The sequence below is a fragment of the Athene noctua genome, chromosome 12, assembly GCF_965140245.1.
Source record: "Athene noctua chromosome 12, bAthNoc1.hap1.1, whole genome shotgun sequence".
Lineage (NCBI taxonomy): Eukaryota > Metazoa > Chordata > Aves > Strigiformes > Strigidae > Athene > Athene noctua.
In genome coordinates this window covers 7,558,676-7,574,800 of record NC_134048.1, presented here as the reverse complement: position 1 = coordinate 7,574,800, position 16,125 = coordinate 7,558,676, and the positions used below count along the sequence as shown (strand labels likewise).

The 16,125-nt window shown below is 37.1% G+C and overlaps 1 protein-coding gene across 4 annotated transcripts in view; it reads right to left on the bottom strand.

Annotated features, from left to right (window-relative positions):
* SLIT3 (slit guidance ligand 3) overlaps positions 1–16,125 on the bottom strand; it is a 530,994-nt gene that overhangs the window by 76,888 nt on the left and 437,981 nt on the right. For 3 of the 4 annotated variants that reach the window (XM_074915699.1, XM_074915700.1, XM_074915701.1), the window contains 3 exons: positions 11,334–11,405; positions 6,553–6,716; positions 2,345–2,469 (listed from right to left, as the gene is read on the bottom strand). In XM_074915699.1, coding sequence (XP_074771800.1) covers positions 2,345–2,469; positions 6,553–6,716; positions 11,334–11,405 — 361 coding nt within the window. Of the gene's footprint in view, positions 1–2,344; positions 2,470–2,693; positions 2,716–6,552; positions 6,717–11,333; positions 11,406–16,125 lie in introns of all 4 variants that reach the window. The other variant, XM_074915702.1, reaches the window with a different exon arrangement.

Below are 16,125 nucleotides of genomic sequence, written 5' to 3'. Positions count from 1 at the left end.
GGCAGATTTAGGGCAATTTATCAAGGTCTGGGAAATAGCTTCCAGATGGATAGAGCTGTTTGGTGCTGGCTGGTGAGAAGGAAGCAAGGTATTGTTATTGAATTAGCATGAATCTCTGGTGGAGAACTGCATGGTAGATAGAGTGCTCCTTTCATATGGTTTGCATTTGGACCTGTCATATTTCATTTTTATTCAAAAACCTGTGGTAAAGACACACAGTTCTTTTTTGCTTATTAAATTTCCACCAATTCTCCCTGTACTGTTATCCAGTCAGTTTTTTAAAATTCTGCTCTAAGTGCCATGCCTGGGTCTGTTCACTCTTTGCCATGCTTGGATGACAGTTTGGTGCTTACAAGCTCACAAGTGGTATTAGGTTTTGCATTCACACACTGAATGTTACCTGAGAAAGTGTGTGAGAAAAGCCGGATGCTCTACAAGATGTTTAAACCGAGTCACTTCAAGAGTTTATCCAAACCTAAATAAAACGATGCATACTTAGGTCTAGTGCACACTAGAAAGTGATTGCTAATATAACTAGAGAGTTATTCTTGATTATTTTTGTTAATAAAGCCTCCCTTTGTAAACATGTCTCCTAGCAGTATATATGCATCTATCTATATTATTTGCTAATACAGAAATATTGCAAAAAACCCCCCCAAAACCCTAATGGCACAAAAAAGATATGCTCATAACCAACAAATTTCTACTTTCAATAACCTGTTTCATAATATGTGCCTTATAGAGTAAGACATACACAAAGACTTATGTATTTTCCTGCTAGTTCTGAAAGTGCTTACTTTTCAAGTTACCCTAACAGTCACCTAGTTCCATCAGAATAATTCAACCTAGTTTATGTTAAACATAAAATTAAAATCACCATTCTTCTATTAACCTGAGGAGATAAACAGTCATATTTTCCCCTCATTGCAAAGATGTATTAATTGTTACTAAGTAGTTAATTTCAGTTAAATGAATTTTTGACAACTGAAAAGTTGCTGGTTGATAAGCCAATGGCTAGAAAGGTTTTTAATAAGAGGGAATTTGCAATGGCTTTGTCAATTATTTAGAAGAACTATTATTATTCTTGAGTACTAGGCATGGGGGCACTGCAGTGAAATAGAAGAAATAAGCTTTACATCTTCTCTTTTCCAAAGTTTCAGGGATCTACCACCATTACTCTGTTACCATTGGGGATGTATTCTAGGCAAACAGAGAAAGGAAATGGTGATATCATCACAACCAACTAATTCCTAAATCCTACCTGAAATGTAAGACATGGATACTTGTGCTTACTTCCCACATGTATGTCTGGTTTTGCCCTTCTTTTTTTTCCCCCCTTTAGTTTTTATTACTGTGTGTTTCATGAGCATCTGCTTCAGCTGACCAAGACTCTGCAAGAAATATCCAGTGAGGGAAATAAGTCTACAAGATGAAACCTACTTCTTTGGCCATCACATCTGATCCCCCTCAAGTTGTTAAACAGATCTTATGCCTCATTTATTACTTACACTTAATCCTTCAGCTACTGACTACTGAGCTAGGTTTCCAGTTATACCAGCTCTGAAACAAAGTCTTGGTAGCCTTGAGCTCTCATGATGCAGTGTTAACAAACAGCAGTTATATATCACTATCGAAGAAACTGCATTACTCAATGACATTATTTTCTGATTTTCAGATGTGTTATCAAGAAACCAACTGCATGCTCACAATGCTTGGCACCTACAAGATTTCGCAACTGCAGATCACTCTATAGACATTAGTGCTCAGAAGTCCGAGACAGCTGAGCTAGTGGTCGTGTCTGATCAGTTATTGCCTTTCTGCTAATCAGTCTGTGTAAGATGGATGTAAACTAGCAGTATCAATGTTCTGCCACTGTAGACTAAACTAGCCCTTAATTCTCATCTAAACAGCCTCCTCTTTGGCCTGGCAGCCTACGAAATGATGATCTTGTTGCTGGCAAAAGAAAAGAAATTAAAAGGAAGATAAAATCAACTTGCCATTTCATGTGGCTGTCTACTTCACAGAATCAGAAAATGTCCAAGGTTGGAAGCAACCTCTGGAGATCATCTAGTCCAGCCACCCTGCTCAGAGCAGGGTCAGCTAGGGCAAGTTGGTCAGGATGATCTGTATAGTCACAGCATAGTGAGAAAGAAATGCCTTTTTGATCACACAGGATAAAATTTGTAGCTGGGCGCAGTTGAAAGGTCACACACAACCTATCTGAGCAAGGGATCTTTTGAGCTCAGTTGCCTGTAAAATTGGCTTCTCATGGCACAACAATTAAGAAAACGGAAGGAATGGAGAACACTTTATTGCTTTTCATGTGGTTCATTTGTAGCCATACCTTGAAGCCAAAAGGGCAAGTGCATTGATAAAACTCCACTGGATCATTGTTGCACGTCCCATTGTTCTTACATGGATTGGAGAGGCAGGGGTTACACTTGGACACAACACTGATATCTATCGGCTCTGGAAAGGCAAAACACAGTGTATTAATAGAGAACAGTATTACAGAATTAATACTTCCCATACCCACACATAAATTTTTTCCTAATGCAGTATTCACCCTGCATTGGCACAAATACACATGCTGCCGGTGCAACTTTACACAACAGCATGGGACTCCCAGGAATCAGAGAGGTTTTAAGTATTTAAATCAAGTAATAGGCAAGTCTCAGTGATGCTTATATTCTCCTGGACATGAAAACATCAGCTCTGAAAAAACATGTTGAGAATCTCCAGAGAGTAGGCTTTTATATATATGGCTTTCAGCAATCTTTCCTTCTCTCAGTGCTGAAAATTCTGCAATATCAATCTCTAGGGAACTTAACATGACATTTCTATGGCTGGTAACAAGAATTAAAGTGCAGATGCAACAGCAGAAATAAAAAACATGCATAAGAAAGATTTAGTTAGAGGCTTATGGGAATATTTAGGTGCCAAGTGTTCTACCATCCTTAATTTTAACAGAGTTTAAAACTTACTTTCTTCCTGTTCTGCCCAGAAGACTAATTATCAACATTCAGCTATTTCAGCAAAATGCAACAAAGACAAATGTGCAAAGATGTAAACGTAAGCAGGTAAATACACATGGCCATATTTAAATCATTTAATAAGGCACATTTTTAACAGAACTCTTCCAGAGAAGTAGTGATGTTTGTGGGTGAGCAGGAAAAGGAACAGAGATTGAAACAATACCAGGCACATCTGGGGTACCAAGTCAATCAATAGTTTACTGTTGAGATTTTACAGAAAGCTAATTTAGGCAGTTATATTTACAGTTAAATAAATGGTGATTTTGAAATGGCTACATTGTGAGTATTAATGACTTAATGGCTTTTACATGTGAAAAATAAAAACTAACCCTTTAAAAGGGCTTAAATTATATCAGGCAGTAAAGACCCTAAAATAATTTTATTTCATTTTTAAGGTAATGCATTTAAAAATAACTTAAAATTGGTCCTGTGCTAATCAGAAGTGGGCACAGAGCTTCTGTTATTGCATGAAAAATGATAAGGATGATTAAATTGTGAAACATCCTGGAAGTGAAAAAAAGAAGCTTATATTTGATGTCAGAGAGAAGGTGGAGCTCTAGAAGGTTACCAAAACTAGGGATGAGAAAATCCCTTCCAGTCAAGGATTTGCTTTGGACCATCCTATATAAGATATAAACCCTCGTTAACTTTGAATACTTGCACAGCACCAACAGGGGATAAGAACATGACAGAAATAGGTACCAAGGAGTCTCAGCTGAAAAGCACCTGCAATGTAAAGGCTATATCCCAGTCCTGAACTGATGGTGGTGTTATCGGGGCCGCTGATTGCAGAGTGCAACATGCGATAATGAGGAAAAAATACACAAGAAATAGAAAATCCAAAAAATGAAAGAAAATATGTCCTCTTCTATTTTTGTGTTTATGTCTACTTAAATGCCATACATGTTTTAATGCAGAGTTAGGACAGCAAGAGGAAATAACATTTGAATTTCTGGCACTGAAATTCCACACTGGTGGAATATGACATGAGATACTTTTGTCTTGAATGCAGACTATACAAAGGATATAGGAAGGTAGAGACAGGCAGCAGTGCTGCTCTTCTACATTTAGAGGTCACTAAGCCAGATTTTGTTCTATTATTTATTTATTTCATAATACACACACGTTCATTTTCCATTTATTCCTATGGCATATATCAAAGTTAATCAATGTAGGAGCTAATAAGAACAGTGTTAGTTCCTAACAGTTGAGTAGTTCATTAGTTTGCCCTTGTGGATTTGATCTATAAATCCATATAGAAAATGCCTTCAGCCCAGCACATTCCTTTCCTCCACTGCATAACTAGGAGGGCAATTTAATAAAAAGCAGAGCTGAGTTTGCATGACTTGCACATTACATACTTTTATTTTTTCAGCTCTGTTGAGACATAACCTTCTGCTCAGTCACAGGCTAAAAACATAATTTTAACAAGAATAAGTTAAATGCTACTTTTTTTAAATGTAAAAGTTACTGGGGGTCACAGAGGCTATCTATGCACTACCTCCTCAAGGTACCAAGCTCAGCATTCTGCAGCAATCACTCAGGCATTTTGGGGCTGGGGGGTTCAGCCCACCCTGAGCTCCATCCACACTAGCAGTACTTGAGCTAGGACTGTATCTACACGGGTGGAAGTACAGTCATACCCTGTGACACCCCACTGACAGCCTCATTGTGCTGCTGCTGACAGGCACATCACAGCTACAGCTCAGCGATGCAGCTGCAGGACAAACCAAGGCCACACCACACCCTGTCACAGGCCATGCACGTGGCTCCAGCCCAAGGGTAAACCTGCACTTGACACTGTAATAAATCCTGTTGCTTTACCATAAAAGAGCATCATTGATGTCCAGACAGAATAGCATTGGATCTTAAACATGCACACAGGAAATCGATTCAGTTAGACTACCAAATCAGGCATTGTTTTTCAAAATATATGTATTGTGATGAGAAAAGGTGAATTTTACTAGGACTGGTGTATACTGCCACTCCTCCAGACCATCAACAGTTTCTACCTGTACAAAGACTACCTCCGAATCAACACTTATTCTTCTCCTTTTCTATTCAGATAAAGCAAGCCACGGAGACAGCTGGTGTTGCATAAAGCCCATCAGCTTTCTGATGGACCAAACTAATATTTACATTAAATATATACAGCTGTTTTTAATAGTCTGGGTCACAGGTTTACTTATCTCTTGCCTAAGAGTTGATTGCTTATTTTTGAGAGAAAGAGCATAACTACTGATATATCAGTTTCAGAATGAAGAAGTCATATAACTTCTCTTTCTGGATTAGTTTTCAGACCCTGTTTTTTAATACGTAAATACGATCATTTTCTTTGTTTCACTTTGTGTGAATGAGTACATTATTTGGTATTTTTAGTGTTTAGGGTATATTTGTACTTCACATTTGAGAGACTATTATAAAGCCTGTAGTTCTGATAATTTTTGTCAGATTTCTGATAGTTTTGAGACTGACATTTCAAAGTAATTAAATTATAGGGTTACAGTTATTAAAAATATATCCAAAAGGACATAAAAGCTCAGTCTTGGGAACCCATGTTCTAAACCCACCTTGACACCACCATTTGTTGGTCAGCAGTTTAATCTCAGCCTCTATAAAATCATGTTGCCAAGCAGTACTGTAAATGTGCATGGCACTCCGAGAGACATAAAACCAGTCTTTAGGCCCTCATTTCCATTTCCAAGAGGCTACTGACCCATCTTTTCCAGTACAAATATAGCTTCATCTTCATCTACTGGCTGGTAACCTAAGCAAACCTCCAAAACGTTTTTTACAATAAGAACATGCAGGTATATCTTAATCTACATTCAGTAATAAGCTACCTACTTTATCCACGAAAAGGTGTGCTCTTTATCATTTTTCTAACTGCTCTCTAATACAGCATACTCCTATCACTGAGTACCCCTAATCGTTAATAGCTGCATCTCAACTCTCTCCTGAATGAATGTACACTGTATTCAGACCTGGAACATTTTCTGTAATCTACAGTTTCCAATAGAGAGCTGATGCAGACAGTTTCAGATCTTCAAATGAAAATGTACTCTTGGTAAATATTTGCTTTCCAGAAGAATTCTCAGTTACTCAGTTTTCAAGTAAATGTACATAATAACTAGAGTGCTCTGTATTTTTAAAATAACTCTTATTTTACCAAAGTTTTCTGGAGTAGGTAAAAGACCAAAACCGATTTATTTGCTCAAATAAACTTTAACAACATCCTATAAGCTAACTTGTCATTAAATAACCTGGTCCGAGCAACGGGAACACTAACTCTTCTGAGGTTTACTGGTTTTCTTCCAGCGGTGCAGTTATCTGCATTCTGTGGAAGAACACTTGAAAATGCAACAATGTGATGGTTCAGAAAATGAAAGCTAAAGCCAACTCCCCCCCCTCCCCCATTCACTTTAAAATCAAACAGCTTCCACGAGTATAAACATAAAGCATTGTATACAAGGAAAAACAATGGGATGGAGCAGAGAGCCTCCCTGTTTGCTCCTACCTTTGCACTGGAAGTGGTGAGTCGGGGTTGTGAGCAGCAGCCTGTCCACCATGGCGTCAGGCCCGCTGCAGCGGGCTATCCCTGGCTCCTTGTACCCCGCCTTCACCCACTCGGAAAGCCAGCGGAGGTTGCAGTCACAGTGCAAAGGGTTGGTACCTAAAGCCCTAGTGATGTAAAACAATTATCAGCAGTTATTTTGGCTTGCAAGCAAAGATAACATCCCTGATCTCACTGAAGTACATTTTACTCTACACTTTTACAGGAATGCTTTCCTTCAAAATGTGAGAAACACCTTCTGAGTATTCATGAAGTCTTTTAGATTTATCTCCTCCAGTATTCCCACTCTTCCTTTCTTCCCATCATTAGTTAGGGAGGTTGTATAAATACCTAACAACAAATCACTTCTTCAAACTATAAATTACTTTTTCAAACAATGGTGCTTGAGCAATGTCTTCAGACATATTGCTTTCATCAAATTTATCACACTAGTTTCTTTTATTTAAGTCTTTGGCCTTCCTGAACATATTCTAACATTGAATTGTGTAATTTAGTTTGGATCTGATGACTCACATTCATGTCTCCTCACTAGATGAAAGAGAAACACAGAGGATAAACCCTGTTTGCAAAACTGCAACCTGGAGTCTGCTAAGTTTGTTTATGGCTTTGAAAATGCATTTGGTGGTTAACCCGTAACTTGAGTTAGGTCATATGGTTGAAGTAGATGCATTCACATAGTGTAATTGTAATTCACAGAACTTTTTCATTGTTCATTAAGAATATCCAAAGGAAACCAAACATTTTTACCTCAAATTTAGGTGCTGCCTTGACTCATTTACACTATTTTTTCCTCTTAAAGAAAGTGTCTTCTCAGGCAATCAAGTACAGACAGAGCTCAGACTTCAGAAAAGTCAGTTTAAAAACAATTAATTTCTGAAAGTGTGAAGAAATGCATATTGGAAGTCTGAATTTATTTTGCTGATAGTAAATGTAAGGCTTTAGCTGTAAAACATCTGAATTGCCATGGGAAGAAAATTAACTAAATAAAGATTAGCACAGGGAAAAGATACTGAAGAAACCAATAATTCAAACTGGATTTTAGACTTTATTATTTCTGCATATGTTATAAAGTATTTTTAAGATGGTATTTTAAACTCAAGCTTCATTCAAATAAAAACATATCAGACAGGATATTAAGATAGAAACCTCAGTAAATTTGTTGATACATTTCTACTGGAGTGACTAATGAACCCACTGTGCCCTAGACAGTTTCATAATGAGAGTTCATAGGTTCAAACCCTGTCTAGGACTCATTCATCAAAATTAAATGTGTACTGCAGCACAGTATTAAAAATATCCATCCATTCCTTCTGTAAATCCATTGCTTACAATGAAAAAAAACCTACCAGGTTGTCTTTTTGACCCTGTAACTGTGATCAACTGGCTCACTTGTCCAAGGTCAAACAAAATGCAGCAATGAAAGCGGGACTGAGAAATTAACTTTAGCATTGAGAAACTGCCATATATCAAATGGGAGTGGGAGCACAATGGGAAGCTAGTTACCATGTTAATTAATCTTTATAAACTACATTAGAAATAAAGCTGCTCTATAGACATTAGAAATTATTACCAATAATCCTGTTGTAACTCTGCAGAAATCATCATTTGTATCTTTCCATTCTTTTGTTTGTAGTTTTCCTGGATTTTTTTCTCAATTTCTAGGAACTACAGTGAATTCTTGTATTTTCATTCATGAGTTCTAACATACTCTCTCTATTTCTTTGCCCATTATAGCAAAATATTTCCAGAAGGTAAAAATATCTTGTGCTGTAAGGAAATACCACCAGCATTTTCAAAATGTTGTGCAGATATTTCTGTTCAGATGCACTTTTTTTTTTTTTTTTTTTTTTTTTTTTTAGCAACTTAGAGTAACATCAATTAAAATAACTCTAGCCATGATAACATGGAGAAACAGAGGAGGGGACAGCTTATTTTTATAGGTAACTAACAAATTTGAGTAAAGATGAGATGATTCAACAGGATTAGGAATCTAAGCTGTTTATCAAAAATATGTCTGACAGAAATATCTGCTGTACACAGCATCCATTACCAAGGGTTTCTTGGCGGAGTCCCTGGAGCACCAAAGGGTCAGTTGATGTGTGGGCAGGCTTTGGACAACGGAATCAATTACAGAGCGTGTGTGTCAGGGAACGGTGAGGACAGCAAGTGCAGGAACTGACCTAACTGAGAAGGCCTCATTCTACCCCAATGGACTTTGAGTTCTTTTTAAATACTAATATATGTGATCTTTCAGTAGTGCTGTAACATTTTTATCACTGCCCTGGACTAAACAAGTAGGTAGAGTCATGGCTTAAATAGACAATTATACGATTCAAGTAAATAAAGCAATAAATAGTAAACAAAACCAGTGTGTGTATACCATACACAAACCTTCCTCTGTAGTGAGGTATATCAGCTACATAGTTTGTAATGATAGTTACACTACAACAATATGATGTTTACAATGTAAAGGAAATTTGGTGAACGTTTTCTTGCAGGCTTTAAACAGCCATGGAAAAAGTGACTGAAGTATCTAGACCTCAGTTTTGTTCTTCCAATTACAGACCCATTTAAAGCTATTACAAAAGACTGACTGAAATCAATAGTTTTCTCTATGCTAGACAAATATCTCTTTGCAATTCTTTGCATATTCTTTGCAAAAGTAAATTTGACACATTTTCTCTTCCCTGTGCCCTCTGTCCCAAACTGTATGGATGCAGGCGGATGATCCTGCTCAACACCTTGGTAGTCAGCTTTCTCCAGCCATAATAACTATACTATTCTTAGCCACACAGCTTGCAAATTTAACTTTTTTTTTTTTCCCCATGCATTATGAGTGTGATGAGCAGTTAACTCTTGTATCATTTTCAAAATTATTCCAAGTGCATGCTTTCTCCTTTAAGATCAACATATCAGGAAGAGCTGAAAATGAATGTATTTTCAATTATGTATGACTTCATTTGACTAAGTACAGCTCTTTTTGGCATGTGAAGAGCAAAATCATTGTGGTTGCTAAAAGTTTCAGAATCCTCTTTAAGAAACTGGAGAGCAGAATTGCACTGTAAAATTCAATTGTTCAACTGTGCAAATTACACCCCAGACAGGTCTTATTTATTTTATGGAATCTATTTATTACTGTTCATTTGAGCTTTGTGTATTTTACATTTCTGGCAGGACATATATCTAAACAGATAGACTGCAGTGATTGTATTGGGCCGAAGAGGTTTTTATCACTCCCTAAGGTGAATGGTTTACCCAGGAAAATTGCATCTGCACTTCATTTAAAGTAAACCCTGAGGAAGATCCAAACAAATGGGGTATGATATGTTTATCTCTTAAGTTCTAAAAATACCCTCATAAGCCAGATTCCCAGTATGGAAGGTGTCACTGTGCTTCTACAAGGAGGTACAGGCCTTCAGCTCAGTCAGACTTTCATTCCAAAACAACATACAGAATGACTTGACTATACTGGGAACATGAAGAAGAAACATTTTGTGCAAAATGAATATCTTCTCTGACTTAGATACCAAGGTGTAAGCTTGAAACAGGGAAGGTTATTTCTCAGCTGAAGCTGAAATTGCTTAAGTTGCTCACATATGATTTCTGTCCCTACCAATCTGAGATACCTTTATTTTTTTATTGTCCAGAGAGAAACTGAGACAGAAAGCTGTTACAGAGAAACAGTCAGTCTGAGGACATATTCTCTATCCAGAAAACATGGATATATGAACCAAACCTTGTGTTCAGGTAAGTGTTCTGGAGGGCATATTGAAGGTTGCAATGAGAGAAACGGAGATATAAAACATGTGTTAAATGAACACATATCTGTTTGTATGTCTCAACGTGCGTATGCATCAACGTCAAATCATGTGCATGAGGGCAGCATCAGAGCAGAAAATTTCTGTATCAACTTGTGAAACTAGTCACTTCACAAAATGACCAAGTCATACCCAACCCTCCTGATTACTTGAGGACAGTAATCAAGAACCATGCTACACAAAATTACTTTTCCTTTCCATCAATTGTCTAATAATGTGAAAAAACGTTTTCTGTTCACTCTTTTGGCCACCAAATGCTACACTTCAGGATTATTTTGTAATGACTGTAGCTATTTGTCTTTACAGTTCTTTCATCAATGGAACTGCATTTAAAAATATCCTGGACCTCCACCAATACAATAGTAATTTCCTGAAATATCTGAAACGTCTAATAATTTTTGCAAATTATGGAATGAAGTATTAATGCTGTGAAATGACCAATTTTCATATGATTAAATATATGTCTGAAGTAGTGATTCATCAACAAGTTCATATACTGACATTTCAGTATGCAAAACATATGACACTTATTAAACAAAGAATTCACATTTGCTTAATATTTGCTCTTTGTGGGAGGTTTCCTGTCTCACTCTCAGACCATAACACACTCTGCATTTCACAAAGACAATGCTGAAAGAAAGTCTTAAACACAAAGTCCACAGAAAAGGAAACTGTCACATTTGCTCATTTGGTTTTCCTTAAGAAAATATTTTGGTAACTAATAACAACAGGTTCTAGTATTTTTTTATTTCCTTTGAACAGATGCACTATGAATATCCAGAGCAGCACATGGAAAGTGAGTAGGAAAACCAGAAAAGCTATACCATCTTAACTGGTAAGAATATGTACTGGTTTATAAATCTTGAACAGTCAGTCAGTCAGATGAACCCAGACAGAATTACTTACAGATGTGACAGGGATACCAGGTCATTGAAAGAACCTTCGGGAACACTGGAAATGTCGTTTCCATGGAGCGTCCTAGAAGAGGGGAGAAGCAGGAAGGTATCAATCCACAGTGTTTTATCTGCTCCCCACAAGTGAAGGAGTTGGTGCTTAAGAAGGACATTGAATTTTGTTTCTTTGAGTGTTTCTATGAGCTTCACAACTCATGACCCTCCATGCTTTATTACTTCTGCATCTAGATGTTGGCATTTAAAATAATGATACAATCAGAATTGTTGGTGACTAATGTATTAAATTAAAAAGGTGACATACTATTTATGCTATTAAAAGTGTATTGATGACAAGCAGACCCTCACATACAGACCTGTATTTTTTTAAAGAATCCCATTAGCTGGAAACACAGAAAAAACAGAGAAGGGAAAATAGGAACTGTGGAAGTTAAATTTAATGCTGACTTCAGAGATCTTAGGGGAGAACAAGGGTTCATGACAGCAAATAAAGCTGCACTTTCACATTCTAGTTTCCCATTTTTACAGTAGGAAATACCTTTTCATGTAGTATTTTTAAAATCATTTTGACAAATACATTTATGCTACCAGAGAAAATACTTGAAATTAGTTACTTTAGGGCATTATTCACCCTGTGCTAAGAAACTAACATTTTTCTAGCAGGGTTTTCAGGATCCATGCAAAAGGGTCTCCACTGTTTCCAGGACAATTTAAGCAGCCACTTTATCTCTTTTCTAAGAAATATATTTATGTGTGTGTTACACAGGCAAGCATAAATGGAACGATTTTTCTTGCAGCTTGTAGAGCACAATACTTGTATTCGAAGTGGCAGATACAAGAGTAAAAATCATTGTGATTACTTGTGGTTTTCACTGCAACTGCAACTGAAGGCCCTGCCACAGAGTAGGGCACCACCACTAGAGGCTGTGACAGACAAATAGAGAGGAAGAACCAAGGCTACAAGTAGACAGGGAAACATGCAGCAACCGATGACTGTGCAGGAGGGCACAGGATGCTGAGGGCGACAACTGCATAAAAACCACCCAGAAAATGCACCAGAGAAGATACACAATAATGTAAGAATTTATTTTGTAAATAAACAAAATCAGCTATTCAGCTGCTGCATCCTCTGCCTCACTCAATAATTATCTGGCAAAAAATAGCATAGAGAAAAATACTCATAGTTTATTTTAACTTTTCTAGTTTGCATGTCACTGGATACCAGTTTACTACTTCACATAATAACATACAGTAAGAACTTGTAAGGAGCCAACAGGAGTTGATTCTGCTGGATTTCACTAGCCATTTCTTAAACAAAAGTTGGTAGAAAACTTGCAAAGGAAAAGTACATCAATATTTTAAAATTATATTTTCTTTTGCACTTTTCCCCTGAGCTGCTTCAGTTACAGCAAAGCGCTGTATTCTTTATGTCCTCTTTCCCAGGTCCAGGAATTACCGTCAGTGCTCAAGACGTGGCAGAGGAGGGTGGAAAACAGAAACCTGCTGCGTGTCAGTTTTGTAGCAGCTCCTTCCCTCGAGTCACTTATTTTCTAATTTACTTGGTGATTTGTGGAACATAGCAATCACATCTTATTTTTTATTTCTGTGACCATACAGATTCTTGAAACAGTGCACACTGAGTTTATTTAAAGCAAACCACAAATCTGGGCTCATGGAAATACACAATAGCCCCAGATGAAAAAAAAAGAACCTCTTTTCGCATCCTTTCCTCCCCAACACCACTATAAGCTTCACCAGGATCTACATGATGCCTTACAACTCTTCTTCATTCTACCTTTACACACTGCCTTACACCCACATACACACAGCAAGGAAAGCCAAACTTGCCAGGGGAAGATACATCTTGTCCTGTCTCCATGAGGCTGGGCACTACCGTGGGGCTGTGCACAAGTTAACACGATCACGTTTCACAGTTGCTCACTGCAGCTACAGTTTCTATCTTACTGTACCACAAAGTTTTTCTACAGAGTGTGATACCACAAAATCTACAGCAGAGTTATCCTGTTGGCACCTCTCTCCAGTTCTTGATACCATTATATCAAAAACTTCCCCTTCCAACATCCTCATTCTCAAATTTTCTTTTAAGCATACCTAGGCTTTGGCTATTAATAATACTACGTGGCATATAAAAGGATGGATGTCCAAGCAATTAATCCAAACAGGAACAGGAAGGATATGAGCTCCCACACAGGAACTCCAGAAAAAGCACACTCACTAACTCTATACAGAATGACCAACTAACTGAGACATACTCCACAGCTATTAGATAAGGAGTATTTTTGCTGGTATGAGGATGCAAGATCAGGCCCAGTCAACAACTTGTTGTCAAAATATTCCCTTCTTCAAGGAAATGAGCATATTTAAATAAGCAGCCACTCATAATGAACTTACATCCTGGTCTTTTAAAGTACTAAAAGATGTGCAAGATGATTCTCTCTGAAGAGAAAGCAGAACTTGTATTCATCTATACATCAGTTGTGTTTATTCTGTGAAGGGGTGCATTTTCTTTCCTAGATGTCTTGGAAACTTATTCCAAGAGAAGCTGAAGAATGACAAAGCTATTTATCTGTAAGAAGGTAAAACCATCAAAAGTATAAAACCCTTTGGAATGAATGGCTTGACTACATATCTCAGACATGGAAGTATGTTCATGGATGCAAATACCTGTATTTTAATAAAAAAAAATCATGTCAGCAACATCATCCCCCATGCAGCTAAAAAGAAATGATAAATGCTAAGAAACTTAAAACTTACAATAATAAATAGTGGCAAGAGAATTCAACACGGCAATAAAATCCTTTTCCTCTTGGAACAACAACAGGAACACATTTTAATACCAAAAATCCTCATAAGTAAATGGTCAAATAAAATCTTAAAACATTTGGACAGTTAAAGCACACACATTGATATGTGTATTCTCCCTCAGAAACACAACTTCTAGCTACCCTCTTGTCTAAACATTGGTAAACAGTAGGGGTATGAATTTAAGGTGATGTGGATCTCCTCTCAGAGCACAGAGTAACAAAGCACTTAAATTCTTTAAATAAAATCTTTCTTATACATGTAATCTCACTATCATCACTTTGCCTTCAGGTAAGGAAATGAACTAAACATACCCTTTTGGGTTGGGGATTTTTGGTTGTCTTTTCTTTTACTAACTATTCTCAAGTCCTGCCTCCTTGCCCACTGTCTCATAACGTTGGGTTACTATGAACATAAAGGGAATACTTTTCAGTAAACAATGATTTACCCTGTAAAAAGACAGAAATGTGGCTAAAAGCTTGGCTGAGCTTACAGAGCCACATCCCACCAAGGGCAAACACCTACAATGAACCCTGAAGGATGCCAAACCCTGCAGGAATCAACACAACTCAGATGTCAGGGGAAGTGGGCAGCCACAGTGCCACTGCTCAATGCTCATAACAACAGTGCCTTTTCCAGATTTATGGGATAAGTACAAGTAGTCATTCTGCAATGGAAAAAAAAAAGAAACAAAGCCAAATAATATTTCTGTTAGGTCAAATCACTGCAGCATCCAACAATGTAAGTATACTGCAAAAGATGGTTCCAAGATTGCACCTGAAGAATATGAGCGGTACCTTTATCATCACACATACTACTATGCTGATGTGAGCTTTGAACTGCATTAAATATCCATCAGTTTTCAGTAAAACTACAATATCTCATGTCAGAAGAATATTCTGTAGACCATTTTATAATTTTTTTCATAACTATAACATGGAAAATTGTTTAGTGATCTGAGAAAGTATTTTTATTTCTGGACTTTGCCTCTTAAATAAATCAGGACAAAATATCCGAAGTTGTGACATTGTCACACAGTAAAAATAATCTTTAAAATAATCAGGTCAGGTCCACCAGAGAGTTCTAATGTTGATAATTACTTTGTTTCAATCTCATCTTTTTAATGTGTTTACATTTAGCTTCTAAAAAGGCTAGCTTTTGACAAAAAAACCCAAAACCAAGCCCACAATTTTTCACTGCAATAGTTTTGGTGCAAAAACCTACTGATATCAACTTTCGCTTATCAAAAAAATTCTCAAGACTCTATGTTGAAATTGCTCCCCAGCACACTTTGGCTGCCATTATGGAGAAACCATGGGAAGACTGAAGATTAAAGGCCTCGTTGTGTGAACACTGATATATATTCAGGCTTAAACATAAACATGTTGACTCTGCAGTTTTCTCAATTGGGCTTGTGCTGAAAAGTGTAAGAGAGGATAGAACCAGATCAAAGATCAACTTCATCATACATCTATGATTATTCTGATTTTCAAATATGTATTTACTTTATTTACTATACAGAGGCAAAACGTAAAGAAAACATAAGGAATTTGGAAGACACAGAAGCCTGTATGAGAATGGGCTGCTACTTTCAAAGGCATGCACATCACAGTAATGAGATCTCTATATTCTTTTTATTAAAAAAAAAAGTGGAAATTGTTTTGCTGATGTTTTCTCTTTTAAATTCCCCTGAGAATATGGATAATAAATAACTGACAATAACAGATTGCACACTGTCATTCGGAAGCCATTTATTCTCTGGAGAATTGATTTTTAATAACAACATAGATGACATGTGGCAAAAGTTGTAGCTGATACCAGAGTTTTGTGGGCCATAATAAATCAAATCAATCTGGAGGCTTCCAAATGCATGGAGCAGAGGCAGAGATTCCCATTTGGGCTTCGTTTCACTCATGCTGCTCTGTGCAAGACAGGGAGGGCTTCTTCCTTGAAGGAGGAAGATA